Source organism: Aotus nancymaae, unplaced genomic scaffold, assembly GCF_030222135.1.
Source record: "Aotus nancymaae isolate 86718 unplaced genomic scaffold, 86718_ANA_hifiasm-v0.15.2.pri h1tg000069l, whole genome shotgun sequence".
Taxonomy (NCBI): Eukaryota; Metazoa; Chordata; class Mammalia; order Primates; family Aotidae; genus Aotus; species Aotus nancymaae.
This window is the reverse complement of record NW_026988484.1, coordinates 2,536,806-2,553,439: the sequence shown is the minus strand read 5'-3', so window position 1 is coordinate 2,553,439 and position 16,634 is coordinate 2,536,806. Positions and strand designations below refer to the sequence as shown.

The 16,634-nt window shown below is 52.7% G+C and overlaps 1 protein-coding gene across 5 annotated transcripts; it reads right to left on the bottom strand.

Moving 5' to 3' along the window:
- Nucleotides 1-3,119: 3,119 nt before the first annotated feature.
- Nucleotides 3,120-16,459, bottom strand: ZNF324B (zinc finger protein 324B). Of its 5 annotated transcripts, XM_021668150.2 has the most exons (6): nt 15,940-16,459; nt 12,013-12,375; nt 10,040-10,166; nt 9,528-9,644; nt 7,198-8,549; nt 3,120-5,005 (listed from the first exon to the last, which is right to left on the bottom strand). In XM_021668150.2, the coding sequence occupies exons 3-6, from the start codon at nt 10,158-10,160 to the stop codon at nt 4,742-4,744; spliced, it is 1,854 nt and encodes a 617-aa protein (XP_021523825.2). In that variant the 5' UTR covers nt 10,161-10,166; nt 12,013-12,375; nt 15,940-16,459; the 3' UTR covers nt 3,120-4,741. The 5 variants fall into 5 exon arrangements, with proteins under 5 accessions (XP_021523825.2, XP_021523826.2, XP_021523823.2 ...); XM_021668151.2 differs by lacking the exon at nt 12,013-12,375; XM_021668148.2 differs by lacking the exon at nt 15,940-16,459 and having other exon boundaries at nt 12,013-15,933.
- Nucleotides 16,460-16,634: the final 175 nt, after the last annotated feature.

Genomic DNA, 16,634 nt, shown 5'->3' with positions numbered 1-16,634 from the left:
TTTTTTTTAGACGTTGTCTTGCTCTGTCGCCCAGGCTGGAGCACAGTGGCACAATCTCGGCTCACTGCAACCTCCACCTCCCGGGTTCTAGTGATTGTCCTGCCTCAGCCTCCAGAGTCGCTGGGACTACAGGCGCGCACCACCACGCCTGGCTAACTTTTGTATTTTTAGTAGAGACGGGGTTTGGCCATGTTGGCCAGGCTGGTCTCAAACCCCTGACCTCGTGATCCGCTCGCCTCAGCCTCCCAAAGTGCTGAGATTACAGGTGTGAGCCACCGCGACCGGCCTAAGGTCAGTTTTTCAACCTCTAAGCCAAGAATTCTCAGCCTGTAAGCCTGTATTTGTCTTGAGTCTGTGATTGTTCTTGGACGCTTGCCCAAAGCGTCTGTTTTCCTTGTAATTTGGATGGGCAGAAGGTACTTCCCCAGGCTTGCTTGTCCTTAGACCATCTAGTTCTTGTCTGGCCCCACATATCACAATATTGATTCTTTTTTCTTGGAACCAATTTAAGTTTTTGTTTTGTTTTGATTTTTTGACAGGATCTTGCTCTGTTGCCAATGCTGGAGTGCAGTGGTGCGATCTAGGCTCACTGCAACCTCCGCCTCCAGCTTCAAGTGATCCTCCTGCCTCAGCCTCCCTACTAGCTGGGACCACAGGTGCACACCACCACACCCGGCTAATTTTTGTATTTTTAGTAGAGATGGGGTTTCACCATGTTTGACAGGCTGGTCTTGAACTCATGACCTCAGGTGATCCGCCTGCCTCAGCCTCCCAAAGTGCTGGGATTACAGACCAATTTAAGTGTCTTTGACACATAAAACGAAGGGCAGAGCAGTCTCAATGTAGACTGTCCTTGTTGGCAGAGAATAAAAGGTTCTCTCTTTGTCTTGTTTTGGGACCTGTAGACAGTTCTCAGGTGTGAAGTTCCTTAATTCTTTTTGCCTCCCTCCCTCTATACCTACCTCCATCTATAACTCTCTCTGTCTACTGTCAGCTCTAACTGTCCACCTAATTGATTCTACTTGTAAATCCTTGTAGCGCAAGAAGGCTCATCACGTTTGGAATGTTTTAATATAAATTTTGTTACTTTGAAATAATTTAAACTTTTTTTTTTGAGACAGCATCTTGCTCTGTCACCCAGGCTGGAATGCAGTGGTGCAATCTTGGCTCACTGCAATCTCTGCCTCCTGGGTTCAAGAGATTCTCATGCCTCAGCCTCCCGAATAGCTGAAATTACAGGTGCATGCCACCACACCCAGCTAATTTTTTGTATTTTTAGTAGAGACAAGGTTTCACCATGTTGGTAGGGCTGGTCTCGAACTCCTGACCTCAAGTGATCTGCCTGAATCTCAGCTCACTGCAACCTCCGCCTCCCCTTCAAGTGATTCTCCTGCCTCAGACTCCCGAGTAGCTGGGACTACAGGCACACACCACCATGCTCAGCTTATTTTTGTATTTCTTAGTAGAGATGGTGTTTCACTGTGTTGGCCAGGATGGTCTCGATCTCTTGACCTCATGATCCACCAGCCTCAGCCTCCAAAAGTGCTGGGATTACAGGCGTTAGCCACCATGCCCAGTGCTGAGTGATATTTTCTAATACATTTTCCACTTCTCATCCTGGTTTGAACAACAAGATGACTGGTATATGGTATGCTATCAGTCATAATTATGATTATTATGTTGAGTTTTCAGCCACAAAAAATAAAATGACCATTTTTTTTTTTTGACAATCACATCTTTAACCACGGCCATTTTAAGTTTTGTCCTTTTCCTTCTTGGGGAGTAGCACAGCCTGTTAGCGATCTGCAGTGATCGAAGACGTCTACTCAAGCAGGGCTGCATTTTTTTTTTTTTTTTTTTGAGATGGAGTTTCGCTCTTGTTACCCAGGCTGGAGTGCAATGGCGCAATCTCGGCTCACCGCAACCTCAGCCTCCTGAGTAGGTGGGATTACAGGCACGCACCACCATGCCCAGCTAATTTTTTTTTTTGTATTTTTAGTAGAGATGGGGTTTCACCATGTTGACCAGGATGGTCTCGATCTCTTTACCTCGTGATCCACCCGCCTCGGCCTCCCAAAGTGCTGGGATTACAGGCTTGAGCCACCGCGCCCAGCCAGGGCTGCATTTTTTAGAAATGAAAAATATAGGCTGGGTGCGGTGGCTCACACCTGTAATCCCAGCACTTTGGGAGGCCAAGGCAGGCAGATCACGAGGTCAGGAGTTTGAGACCAGCCTGACCAACATGGTGAAACCTCATCTATGTAAAAAACTGACACAGTTGAAAGGCAGAGCATCTAGCGCTTTAAAAATCAAGAATCCCACTTTTATATGGAATCTTGAGTCCCCCACAAGATAGAAATACCACAGGATGGGGCTGTGCTTCCACAGGCTGGTGGAAGACCTAGCACCAATTAGCCCACTTTGTGATCAGCCCGTCTCCCACAGGATTCTTATCCCTTGGTGCTGAGTGTTTCTATAAGTCTCCAAGTGTTCAAACAAAGGTTTTCTTATTTAAACATGCAAAGGAATTAGTAGACCACTCACTGACAACTGCTATCACGTACCACCAAAACTGCAGCCCTTGCCAGTAACTTGCCAGCCATTACTCACCCAAAGATCATGTTCTTTCATAGAACCCCTCAAGCCAAAACATCAGAGAACTCAATGTAAAACAGATCAGAGCTTTAGACTTAAAATAAACTGCCTGCTACTCTAGGACTCCATGAGGAAGACAGAAGACTCCACAAAAGGTATATATGACACTTCTTCTGTGTTCCTCAAAGGGTCTCAGGGACATTAGAAGACTCTTCCAGATTTCTTTATGTGGTATCAAAGATAGCAAAAGGAAGAAAGAGCAGAAGAAAATGGGAGAACAACTCAAATAAACCAATTTGGAGAGATTTTAAGTTTTTCAGAAGGCCAGTAAAATTGTACATCATACTAACAAGAAAAGAAGGAAACAGAGGGACCAAACATATTTAAAAAGGAGTTTCAGTCAAATGAAAAAAAAAATTCTGGGCCGGGCGCAGTAGCTCACGCCCGTAATCCCAGCACTTTGGGAGGCCAAGGCGGGTGGATCACGAGGTCAAGAGATCGAGACCATCCTGGTCAACACGGTGAAACCTCGTCTCTACTAAAAATACAAAAAATTAGCTGGGCATGGTGGCAGGTGCCTGTAGTCCCAGCTACTCAGGGGGCTGAGGCAGGAGAATCGCTCGAACACAGGAGACGGAGGTTGCGGTGAGCCGAGATCGCGCCACTGCACTCCAGCCTGGGCAACAAGAGCGAAACTCCATCTCAAAAAAAAAAAAATTCCCAGAACAGGATCCAAATGAGAAAAAGCAGAAAGGTTATTTTTTCTTTAAAAAAAAAATTATATATATATATATATATCTCCTGAATATCAGCTCAGCTTTTAATTAAGCTGACATCTGATGATAGAGCTCTTTTTATTTCACCCAGACTGGAGGTTGCTGTGGTTCAATCTCAGCTCACTGCAACTTCCACCTCCCAGGTTTCACCCTGTCGCCCAGGCTGGAGTACAGTAGTGCAATCTCAGCTCCCTGCAACCTCCACCTCCCAGGTTCAAGCAGTTCTCTGCCTCAGCCTCCCGAGTGGCTGGGATTATAGGCATCCGCCACCACGCCTGGCTAATTTTTGTATTTTTAGTAGAGAAAGGGTTTCACAATCTTGGCCAGGCTGCTTTTGAACTCCTGACCTTGTGATCTGCCTGCCTTGGCCTCCCAAAGTGCTGGGATTACAGGCGTGAGCCACTGTGCCCAGCGATTCACTCTTTTATATGTCCTGGAATCTATGATCACCTGCGTTGGCAGAGTGCTCAAAGTGCCAGATGACCAACCTTTATGTGAACCTTCTGGCTGAGCCAAAAGTCCCTGAAAGTGGTGTTCTTGCAGAAGTAGGGAGACCCTATGAGGCCACAACACATCATGAACAAACATCCCTCCACCTTCATAAATCTCTAGTCACCCAGAATTGGTTTAGAGGGAGCAGGTGCCTCTTAACTTACAGACAAGAAAACTGATATGGTTTGGATGTGTGTCCCCTCCAAATCTCATGTTGAGATGTGATCTCCAATGCTGGACGTGGGGCCTAGTGGGAGGTGTTGGATCATGAGGTATATTAAGCCATTCCTGTATTACTACAAAGAAATACCTAAGGCTGGGTAATTTATAAAAAGGTTGACTTGGATCACAATGATGGTAGAATGAAGGGGGAGCAGGCATCTCACCTGCTGAGAGCAGGAGCGAGAGAGAAAGGAAGGAGGTGCCACATACTTTTAAATAACCAAATCTTGTGACAACTAACTATCACGAGGACAGCACCAAGACATTCACGAGCCCTCCACCCCCATGACCCAAACCCCTCTCACCAGGCCCCATCTCCAACACTGGGGATCACATTGCAACATGAGATCTGGAGTAGACAAACATCCCACGGTAGTCTGGCGGCAGATCCCTCACAAGTAGCTTAGCACCATCCCCCTTGGTGAGAAGTGAGCTCTTGCTCTGAGTTCATGAAAGAGTTGGTTGTTTAAAAGTGTGTGACAGCTGGGCGCAGTGGCTGATGCCTGTCATCCCAACTCTGGTAAGCTGAGGCGGTGGATCACTTGAAGCCAGAAATTTGAGACCAGCCTGGCCAACATGGCAAAACCCTGTTTCTACTAAAAATATTATACAAAAATTAGCTGATATGGTGGTACATACCTATAAATCCCAGCTACTCAGGAGGCTAAGGCAGGAGAATCACTTGAACCCAGGACACAGAGGTTGCAGTGAGCTGAGATCGTGCCATTGTACTCCAGCCTGGGCAACAAGAGCGAAACTGTCTCAGAAAAAAAAAAAGTGTGTGGCACTTCCTCCGTCTCTCTCTTGCTTCCTGTCTTGCCATGTGATATGCCAGCTCTTCTTTCACCTTCCATCATGATTGCAAGCTTCCTGAGGTCCCACCAGAAGCCATGCAGATGCTGGTGCCATGGCTGTACATCCTGCAGAACCATGAGCCAATTAATCCTCTTTTCTTTATATATTACCCAGCCTCAGGTGTTCCTTTATAGTGACACAAAACAGACTAATACCGGAACTCACCCTCATGCACCTTTCAGTTTGAAACAGAAATTGGTTACCACTAAAAAGACAAGACTGAGTTACAAGCAACAGGGAAGCACTGCAACTTTAAAATCATGGTATGTAGGCAGGCATGGTGTAGGCAGGCACGGTGGCTCACGCCTGTAATCACAGCACTTCGGGAGAACAAGGTGGGCCGATCACTTGAGGTCAGTTTGAGACCAGCCTGACCAACATGGTGAAACCTCATCTCTACTAAAAATACCAAAATCAGCCAGGTGTGGTAGTGGAAGCCTGCGATCCCAGCTACTCAAGGTGCTGACGCAGAAGAATGGTTTCAACTCAGGAGGCGAAGCCGAGAGTGCCCCACTGCACTCCAGCCTGGGCAATAGACTGAGATGCTGTCTCAACAAACAATCAAACAAACATGGTGGCTCACGCCTGTAATCACAGCACTTTGGGAGGCAGAGGTGGACGGATCACCTGAGGTCAGGAGTTTGAGACCAGCCTGACCAACATGGAGAAACCCTGTCTCTACTAAAAATCGAAAATTAGCTGGGTGTGGTGGCACGTGCCTGTAATCCCAGCTACTCAGGAGTCTGAGGCAGGAGAGTCACTTGAACCCAGGAGGTAGAGGTTGCAGTGAGCAAAGATCATGACATTGCTCTCCAGCCTGGACAACAAGAGCGAAACTACATCTCAAAAAAAAAACTGAACCATGCCCTGGAATAGAGACAGGAGGCTGTGCTGTGGAGGTCCACACTGCTGTAAAGGAAACTACATCTATTTTAAGTTGCAAATGCTCGTCTTTTTATTTTTTCCATTGAAAAGACCATTAATTTCCTTGAGGGTAAGGTCCTGGGTAGGGATGGGGTATAGTAGGCTTAAGGCCATGGGCAGCAAATGGCCCCCAGTCCACCCTTCTGTCTCTGCCATCCAGGGCCATTACACTGGGGTGGGGAGGTCCTCAGGACGGTGTCATGCATGGCCCTAGGTAATGGCAAGTCCTTCCTATTCAGCTCTCTGTCCAGCCTCCAACTGAGGAGGCATAATAAGGGTAAGATGAGACAGGGAGTTGCGGGGGGAAGTGGCCACCAAACCCAGCAAAAATGAGCAGCTCCGCCTTATCTGCTCTGAAGCTATCACTGTCCTTTCAAGTGTAAAGGCTCCTCATCACATCGACTTTGGTAAATGAGTCAGTGACAGGCCTTGGCCAAGCTGAGACGTGGATGAGAACCTGAGCAAGTGCCACTGGAAAGCCATCATCCTAGCTCTGTCCTTCCAATGCTGAGAGCCACATGTTCCCCCACGGGCATCCCTCTCCTGAGGCGGCTGTGTGTGTGACCCCAGGCCAGCCCCTCACACTTGGCCAGGAGCCGGCAGTGAGCACAGGTTGACTGTCATTAGGATCCTGCCTTGCGGAATCTGCAAACATGACACTAAGTAGACCCAAACCTTTCCTTTTTCCCAGAGGAGGAGGCTGACACACATAGGCCACACCCTGATTCCCAGCCCCCTGTAGTCTCCTGTCTAGCGGGATGGCCCCCACGAAGACTTGAACAGATGCCTGGGGGGAAACTGTCCTCAGCGTCTGTACAGCAGCCAGTCTGTATGCAGATGGCCTAAGCTTCTCTGGGCTACCCCTACCCCACGTCTGCATTCCCCTCACTTCAGCATCCAGTATCGTAACACATGAAGTAGCACCATCGTGCAGTGCTGATTTTGTCAGCCTCCTATGGCTCCAGCTACAGCCTCAGTCCCACCAGAGGCCCAGCTGACATGTCAGTCCCTCTGATGTTTCTGCAGTGTTACAGCTGGGACTGACATGTCCTCTCTGACGCTTCCGCAATGTTACCTCTTTGGGGATGGAGGTGTGAGCTATGAACAAACTGGCAAATTCTGTTCCCACCTGCAAATGGAACCACTGCCAAAGGGTCTCCCTCTTCCCTGACTCTCAGGCACAGGGCTTTTCCCCATCGTGGATTTGAAGAGGACATGGACCCTTTAGCTATGAAAGGGATTCACAAAAGGCCAAGAAAGGGTGAGGCTGCAACCTGTGACCTCAGACTTTCGCTGGCTTCAGGGTTGGGCTTGGCTTCCCTCCCCGACGCACCTTCCGACAATGCACCTGAAGGAGTCCTGGCGCAGGGGTGCAGTCTGCTGCTCCGGCATTGGTCTTCTCTGTGCTGTGGGTCCTCTGGTGGTGGAAGAGGGCCGGGCGCTCACGGAAGGCGCGACCACACTGCGTGCACACGAAGGGCTTCTCGCCCGTGTGAATGCGGCGGTGGCTCAGCAGCACAGCGCCCTTGGCGAAAGCCTTGCCACAGTCCCCGCAACGGAAGGGCCGCTCGCCCGTGTGCAGGAGCTGGTGCTGGGTCAGGTTGGAGCTGCGGCTAAAGGAGCGGCCGCACTGTGCGCAGGCGAAGGGCTTCTCGCCCGTGTGCACACGCTGGTGCAAAAAGAGTGAGGAGCCCTGGCTGAAGGCGGCACCGCAGAGCGCGCACACAAAGGGCTTCTCGCCCGTATGCGTGCGCTCGTGCTGGATCAGGTGCGAGTTGCGGCAGAAGCGGCGCCCACACTGCGCACAGGCATAGGGACGCCCGCCCGCGTGTATCTTGCGGTGCTGGCTGAGGTTGGAGCCGTGGCTGAAGGCCTTGCCGCACTCGGAGCAGCGGAAGGACTTCTCAGCCGTGTGGATGCGCTGGTGCCGCACCAGTGAGGAGCTGTGCCTGAAGGCCTTGCCACACGCGGGGCACGCGTAGGGCGTCTCGCCGCTGTGGATGCGCTGGTGCTGCGTCAGGTGCGACGTCTGGCTGAAGGCCTTGCCGCACTGGGAGCACTCGTAGGGCCGCTCCCCGGTGTGGGTGCGTAGGTGCTTGAGGAGGTCGGAGCTCTTCACGAACACTTTGCTGCACGCCCTGCATTCGAAGGACTTTTCCCCAGCGTGGAGAGCCTCGCCCAGCTCATCCCAGGTCGAGGGCTCCTGGCCACCGAGGAGTCTCTGAGGCTCCTGCCAAGCCGCACCCATTCCGTGATTCCCCTGACCGCTGGCGGCCTCCAGGTCCGGGGTGTTCCCGAAGGCTCTCCCAGGGGCCTCCTGCGCACATGGCTTCTGCCGCTTGGGCACCCTGGAGTGCCTCCCAGGCACCGGGTGCTCTGTGAGGGTCTCTTCCCTGGGCCAGCTGCTCTTAGGGGGCCTGAGCGGGGAGGTCAGTCGCAGGCTGATGCTGGCCTGGTCCCTGCCCGAGCCTAGCAGGAGCCTCTCCCAGTAGATCACCGACACCCCCGTGGGTTTTCTCTCCCTAGATGGGGAGGCACCCGGTTGTTGCTGCAGGCCTTCTGTACTGTGGCAGGCGCCGGCAACAGGGACGACAGTAGCAGTCATGACAGGTGGAGTATCTGGGAAGGCCCCTGGCCGTGCTGCTTCTCCAGAAACATCTCCATCCTCTTCCAAACACCAGGAACCTAAAGGCAGAGAAATAGTGGTTGCCTGGGGCATCCTGGTTAGGAGAGGACCAGGGTAGGCTGAGTGGACAAGCAAGAGGGAACGTGGGGGCTGGCACAAAAGCTTAGGGGCAAAGTAGAGGTGAGGCCAGCCCTGGGGGTTTGGGGGAAGCATCTGCCCTGATGGGTGTGGCACTGACTGCAGTGGGAACTCCCATGATCAAGGCGGCAGCCCCCAGACACCCAGGATGCAGGGCTGAGGAAAACAGCAGCTGCTGTGTGCCACCCAGGTCTCCATACTGGCTGTTCCACCCACTCCCTTTCCATAGCTCACCCCCTTCTTCCCCGGTGCCCCCCTCTCGGGCACCGACTCCCCAGCCTGCTCTTGCAATGACCTCCATCCAGTGCTTTAGACTTTTACTCCAGAATCCTGTTTACTGAGTGTCTCTCCCCATCAGCCCCACAAAGGTAGGACCAGAAGTGTCCTGGTCAAGGCTGTGTCTATAGTTCCTGCAAGCCCTCAAGAAACATTTGATGAGGGCGGGCATGATGGCTCATGCCTGTAATCCCAGCACTTTCGGAGGCTGTGGCGGGTGGATCACCTGAGGTCAGGAGTTCGAAACCAGCCTGACCAACATGGAAAAACCCCGTCTCTAAAAAAAATAAAATAAAATAAAAAAGAAACATCTGATGAATCCAAAGATGAATGATGGGAGAAATAAATGACCTATCAATCATGGCCACTAGTCATGGAGGATTCGAGGCCACACAGCCCAGCTGAGGTTGGGCCCTTCTGTGTGAACCAGCTCTTGTGCCCTTGTAGCTCTCCCTTCAAGGGCACCTACTAAGTCTGCAGCCTCCAGAAGAGGCTGATGATGGAAGAGAAGAAGTAAGGTGGGAGGCAGGAGAGGAGGATTTGTTTCCAGAGTCAGAAAAGGGGGGACAGAGGCTTGGCCACAGGTTGGTCCTAAGTTCACCCCACCCTGAGCTCCCACTCACCAGTGTTGCGCCTCCCATAGGCGTTCCTGGCCAAGGTCATGTCCTTCACACTGGGAACCCAGGGGTCCTCACCACGCTCAAGTTGGATGACCACAAGAGGTCGGGAGGTGGAGAGTCCTGTGAGGAAGAGAAGCAGGTGAGAGCCCAGCCCCAGCTCAAGACAACCTACCTCCCAACAGAGAGCAGGAGTCAGGGCTTCATGGAAATAGTCATCGGTGCAACTGGGAGAATCTAAAGATGACACAGGGCAAGTGGACCATAGGAGTAGTTCATGCGTCCCCAGAGCAGCAAAGGAAGGGGACTGTGCCCAGGCACAGGAGAGGCCACAGCTGGACAGGGTTGCAGGGAGTGGTTAACCCAACCAGACTACATGTCTACAGGACCAGACCCCTATTCCACATGGCCCCAGCGAGATTTGATCCTGCTCATTGGCCAGGAGGGAAGTGAAGAGGAAGTCCTGGCAGGCCAGATGGTCACCAACTGCACTTTCCAGGGAGCATTCAGGGCCTTACCAAGTGAGGTCACAAGTGTGAAGTTTTCCAGCATCACATGGCGGTACAGGGCCCTCTGTGCTGTGTCCAGGAGCCCCCACTCATCCTGGGAGAAGTACACGGCCACATCCTCGAAAGCCATCAGATCCTAAAAGGGCAGGGAGGTGGAGGTGGGCATGGTCTAAGGTATGGATATGACCCAGGACCAAGCTCCCCATCCCAACAGTCACCTCCCCCGATGTCCCTCCTTCCCTGGGTTCTGCCCCAGGATTATCTTCAAGTGGCACTTCCCTCACCTGTCTGGAACCCCTCTCCTCTGCCCTCTTGGTCCAGGCCTCTGATGGAACTCCCCATTGGCCACCCCTACACAATCAGGCTAGAGCAAGCTCTGACTGGGCTCTTAGCTGCCACACCAAAGGCAGCCCCAAGTATCCACTCATGTCTCAGCATGACCACTCATGTCCCTCCCCAAATATGTCCTTCTTGCTTTTGTAATGAGCAACGGTGTAAAGTCCCAGCTGTGGACCCCGCACACATGCCCACCACTGAGATCTTCCCCTGCTGTGCTTGCCTGACAGCCTGAGGGAAAGGATGATCCCCACCAGTCATCAAAGGGGAATAGCCCCAAGAACCTGTGAACACACAGGAATTCAATCCCTCCCTCCCTCCACATGGCGCCCCTATTTCTTTCCCATTTTGCTGCCATCTTCTCCTTTCAGTAACCTGCCCCGAACTCCTCCCCTGATAGCCTCAGGCCCCCCAGCCAGTTTTCTTTACCCTCAAGCTTTAACTGCCCACGCCTGAGTCACTACCGCCTTCCTCAGTCCAGTTCATATGCCCTGTCCTCAGCCCAGGCCACCAACAACGTCAGGTCTAGTGACATGACCAGTCTGTGACATCCCAGACTCCTGATCTTTCCCCTGAAGGAAACCTGCTTTCCCTTCGATTCTTTGTCTACAGCAGCTCCCTTCTTCCAGGCGCTCAGGGTGAACAACGTGGGGCAGTTAATTCTTCAACCACCCCACACCTGATGCATCCACAGATTCACCAGAGTTCACCTGGTCGCCCACCTCCACTGCTGCACAGATTGTGGCAGTAGGTTCTTCCATTCAGGCCGACACCCCTGCATGTCTGTTCTCCACGCAGCAAGCGGTGGAACCTTTTTAAAATTCCAACTCAGAGGATGTCCTGATTCTGTTCAAAACTTTCCATGTCTCCCGACGCCCTCGAGATAAAGCCCACCTCCTTGCCGGCTGCTGCAGCCACACGCGTCCCCTCTCCCCGAGTCCCAGAAGCGCCTGGGCTCCAGCTCCCCGCCCAGGTTTTCCACGTGCAGAACTCTCCCCTCCGAGCTTCCTTCAGAACCTCAGCCCACAGGTGCCTTGAACACAGGGGTCTGCACTGACGCCCCAGGGCAGGAAGAGGAAAGACGCCCGGGCGAGAGGTCTAGGAAAGGGCCTCCCTCCGTGGGGGCGCGGTCTATGGGAGAGGGGCTCCCCCGCGTGGGTCTGTCAGGGCGGCCACCGAAACCCGCAGCTGGGCGGGGAGACAGGCGTGGACCACCCGGCACCGCCATCTCCGCCCGCAGGGTCCCGCGACTGCCCCGTGCGCGCCTCAGCCTCCCCGCTAGTCTTAGGCGCAGAATGCCCGGTGCGCCCCTCCGGGGCTTCCACGGCGCCGGAGAACGCGTGGCTCCCGTTGGGGTCCGACTGCCCCCGGGCCGCCCACGCCGCACTGAAAGAAACCGAGGCTTGCGACAGCCAGCGGGTGCTCGCGGTCAGTACCTTCCTAGCCGCCCGCCTCGGGCCCCGACCCGCGCGCCACAGCCCAGGCCACCGGTACGGCCTGACGCGGGCAGCGAAATGACAGTCCCAGAGCCGGAAGTCCAGCCCCCTCAGCTCACATTGGCCCAATAGGCACGCAGACGCTTGCGCACAGGCTTCTGGGTCATGTGGTTCCCGCCTGTTTTTCTGGCGTGGAGGCGGGGCTATTACCAGTCTCCATGGCAACGGCCAAGCGCTGCCGGGTGTGGTCGGGGGAAATGGAGTAGAGCGCAGCCGCCCCGGGTTTCCAAGGTCTCCGTGGCACTAGTGGAGTCTCCGGACGCTCCGCGTTGGGATTCCCGGTTCCTCGCGCCCACCTAAGCAGCCCTGGAGACTAAACCCTGCAGGTGCAAAAGCAGAATCGGCCGAGGTTCCAGAAGAGCACAGCCGCAGAGAGCACGGAGAAGAAAACGCACTGGTTAGGGCAGGTGTAGGTGGACGAGCAGTAGCTTGGAGCTCCGGGTTCCCTTCTCAGCTGCCTCTCACTGGCTGTGCGTCCTGGGCGCGGGTTTGACCTCTCCGTGTGTCAGTGTCCTGTAAAGGTTGAAGGTCAGTTTTTCAACCTCTACACAAAGAATTCCCAGCCCGTAAGACTCCATTGTTCTTGAGTCTGTGATTGTTCTTGGACGCTCACCCAAAACTTCTGCTCTCCTTGTAACTTGGATGAGCAGAAGGTAATTCCCAGCCCTGCTTGTCCTTAGACTATCTAGTTCTTGCCTTGCCCCACACATCACAAACTTGCTTCTTTGTTCCTTTTTCCTCTGGACCAATCTAAGTGTCCTTGACACATAACAACGAAAGGCAGGGCAGTCTCAGTGAAGAATGTCCCTGTTGTTGGCAGAGAGTAAATGGTTCTTTGTTGCTCCCCTGTAAGGGTCTTGTTTTTAGGATCCTTAGACAGTTCGCAGATGTCAAGTACCTTAATTAATTTTGCCTCCCTTCCTCTATACATACCTCCATCTTTAAATATCTATCTGCTTTCAGTTATAACTGTCCACAGAATTGACTCTACCTGTAGATCCTTGTAGTGTAAGATAGCTTGTCAATTTTTGAATGTTTTTATTTAAAATTTTCTTGCTTTGAAAAAATTTAGGAACACAGGTATAATTGTGATTAAATCAAATGCTTAGAGGCATTATTAACATTTCAAGCAATTTTTTTAGTTTTTTTTTTTGAGACTGAGTCTCACTCTTTCACCTAGGATGGAGTGCAGTGGTGCATACTCAGGTCACTGCAACCTCTGCCTCCCAGGCTCAAGCAATCCTCCAACCTCAGCCTCCCAAGTAGCTGGGACTACAGGCAGGAGCCACCATGCCTGGTGTATTAGTCTGTTTTCACGTTGCTGATAGAGACATATCTGAAACTGGGTAATTTATAAAGAAAATGAGGTCTAGCTGAGGCGGGTGGATCACGAGTTCAAGAGATCGAGACCATCCTGGTCAACATGGTGAAACCCCGTCTCTACTAAACATATAAAAAATTAGCCGAGCATGGTGGTGCGTGCCTGTAGTCCCAGCTACTCAGGAGGCTGAGGCAGGAGAATTGCTTGAACCCAGGAGGCGGAGGTTGCGGTGAGCCAAGATCGCGCCATTGCACTCCAGCCTGGGTAACAAGAGCGAAACTCCATCTCAAAAAAAAAAAAAAAAGATACATCATCAGTTCAAGACATATTAAAGGGAGGCCAATGGTAGAAGACCTGGCCATTGGAGGGAAGAGGGAAGAAGAAGAAAGAATGAGTCTTGGAAGCTAGAGAAAGGAGGCCATCCAGGGGACAGAAGTCAGGGCAAAGTAGGATAGAGTGTCAGAAGGTCGGGAATTTTTTTTTTTTTAATGGAGTCTCACTCTATTGCCTAGGTTGGAGGACAATGGCATGATCTCGGCTCACTGTAACCTCTGTCCCCCAGGTTCAAGTGATTCTCTTGCCTCAGTCTCCTGAGTAGCTGGGATTACAGGAGCACACCACCATGGTTGGCTAATTTTTAAATTTTTCTTTCTTTCTTTCTTTTTTTTGAGACAGAGTCTCGCTCTGTCGCCAGGCGCCAGGCTGGAGTACAGTGGCGTGATCTCGGCTCACTGCAACCCCTGCCTCCCGGGTTCAAGCAATTCTCCTACCTCAGCCTCCCAGGTAGCTGGGACTACAGGTGCACGCCAAAATTTCTTTTAGTAGAAACAGGGTTTTGCCATATTGGCTAGGCTGGTCTCGAACTCCTGACTTTGTGATCTGCCACCCCCGGCCTCCCAAAGTGCTGGGATTACAGGCATGAGCCAATGTGCCAGGCCAGGAAAAAATTTTTTAAAAAGGCACGGCTATACATCCTGGTGCCAGGACAACAGAGGGCACAACTCGGGTACCAGGTGAGCCACCAGGGCACTGCCAACAGCTCTCCAACAGCTGTGTTCCATTCAACAGAACTGGTGCACCATGCGGCCTCTCTGTCCATGGCCTAATTTAAGCCACCCTGTCCACCAGTTAGGTCTCTTCATTTGTTCTAGTTAGGTGATCACATTGCAGAAGTGGGAGGCAGTGATCCTACAGAGCTCTGATCAGGTGGTTTGTGAGAAGGCAGCACACGCCAAGGTGAACCACTCCATGACAAACCACAGTAGGTGAATATCAGCTGTGCAGGTATATAGCTGGGAAGAACTGAACATCCCAAAGTCAGTGCTCAGTGATCCCACAATCAATGACAATGTCAGTGCCCACTGGGACTCATGAGAGACAGCTGGCAGAAAACTTCTACTAGAATGAGGGAATGTGGCAGAAGGGACAGAAAAGTCACAGATCCTGACAGGTAACCTAGCCAGGAAAAGACCCAGCTGCATGTGATATGCCACACAGGGCGCTGAGGGGCGGGACTTCTGGCACTGCCATCACGGTCCTCATTTTGCCGCTGGTGAATTGGGCTACAGGAGGCCTCAGGCGCCAGACAAGCGCGCAGGAGTGAGCGCAGGGACTGTCACTGTAGCTTTGCAGAAGGTGTTATTTATGCAGCAGCCAGGAATAAGCAGCAGGACACTGGCCAGTGCCAGGGCCAACAGCACCTCCCATAGGGAACAAGGGAGAGGCAAAGGAAAACAGATTTCAGGTGCAGGGCAAAGAGGAGGCACAGCAGCCTTACCTGGTGAGCACAGGAGCACAAAGCTCTCCGGTATCACGTCACTGTAGAAGCCCCCCTGGACCTCACTAAGGAGCCCCACATTTGGAAGCTGTACTGACCTTGTCCTCAAAGGTCACTAAGCCCTGCAACACCAAGCCAATGGGCAGACAGATGAGGTCTAAGCACTGGGCACGAGCCCTAGTCATTGGTCCTTAGTCTCAACACATCACACTCACCTTGAGGGTGCACCGGTAGCTGCAACCGAAAACCCTCCTTCCCATATCGTGTATCTTCAGGCCCTTCCCTGGTCCAGACCAGCAACATAATGCAGTCTGGACTTCCTGAAGCCACACCAGAATTTGATGTATCTATCCAGGGGCCCATTCGACACCCACTCACAGGTCTCCAGACAATTCAGATTCTATACCTACAAATCCATCCTCCTCCTGCCAATCGCCAACCTCTATTCTCCACAGGAGGCATCCTAATTCTTCCTAAACACTTAAGATGGTTCTTCACCCCTATTCATGCTTACTCCACTTATGTAAGGTAACAAGAAATTCCATCAACTCTACCTGGAAGATTTATTAGGATCACTTCTCCCATCACTCCTGCTTCCATTCTGGACAGGCCACTATCATAACTGTCCGGAACAACACTGCAATAACCTCCCCATAGTCTCCCTGCTTCCAGCCCCGCTACAACCACCTTCTCCAGTAGTGTGTTCATTCAGCAGCCACTGGAATACTTTCAAAATTCTAACTCAGATCACGTCCATCCCTTTTCTGTGCAAAACCTTTCATGGCTCCCAGCACCCTCAGCGTGTCAGGAGAGGCAGGACCCCTCTTACGCTCTCCACTCGCTGCGGAGGGGGCACGAGAGCCTTCCTGAACGCTCGGGTGGGTCTCACGTCTAAGTCTTCGCATATGCAGATCCCTCCTCCTGTACCCTCCACGTCTCAACAACCTGGATTCTGAAATGGTGACACCCCCGCCCCCACCTGTGAACGCTGCACACTGCTCGGTAGGGCCGCGGGGGACCTGGGGCAGATACGTCTCAATCAGAGAGTTTGGACGCTGGTGATGGGTCCGACCGAGTGGGTGCCAGGAGACCCCTGGCACACGTTCCATGCCTGGAGCCGTCCGCACGCTGGGTCAAGACCTCCAAACGCGTAGCTTTTCTCGGCTTCTGCCTCGCGCCCCATAAAGCCGACACAACGCCAACGACGACGACCCCCGAAAGCTGCGGACACCCCCACGCGGTGCGGCCCGAGGGTCCCACTGGGCCGCCTTTATCTACGGCAGCGGGGAACGCTGGGGCTCGGGGGCGATGTTCGTCGCGGTAGGGACGCTTATACGTCACGGAGGCGGAACTTCCCCGACTCTCGTGCCTCCCTCGCTCCTGCTTTCACGGGCCCAGAAAGCTCCCAAGATCACGTCCCTCGCCTGGAAACGCGGCCCCTTCAGGCGCAGACAAAACCGATAAACGCCAAAGCGGTAGTCCGAGAGCGACGACGGAAGTCCCGCTTGCAGGCTGTGATTGGCCATCGTCTTTACGCCCCGCCCGGAAGCGCCCTTCTCCTGGGCTGCCAATCCAGCCCTGACGCTCGGCGCGGGTCCTTCTGGATAATGTAGTTTGCGTTGCGTGAGCGGCGGCGCAAGAAGCGGCGACGCAAGAAACGCCTTCCTTCAATCA

What these genes read in the sequence shown, in the direction of transcription:
- ZNF324B (XM_064367423.1), bottom strand. Translation starts at nt 11,127, where the DNA reads ATGGAAGAACCTACTGCCACAATCTGTGCAGCAGTGGAG. An exon ending in CAATCTGTGCAGCAGTGGAG is followed by an intron (nt 10,167 to 11,088) that starts GTGGGCGACCAG and finishes CTGCCCTTTTAG; the next exon opens with GATCTGATGGCTTTCGAGGA. An exon ending in TTCAGGTGCATTGTCGGAAG is followed by an intron (nt 5,006 to 7,197) that starts GTGCGTCGGGGA and finishes ATGGTTCTGCAG; the next exon opens with GATGTACAGCCATGGCACCA.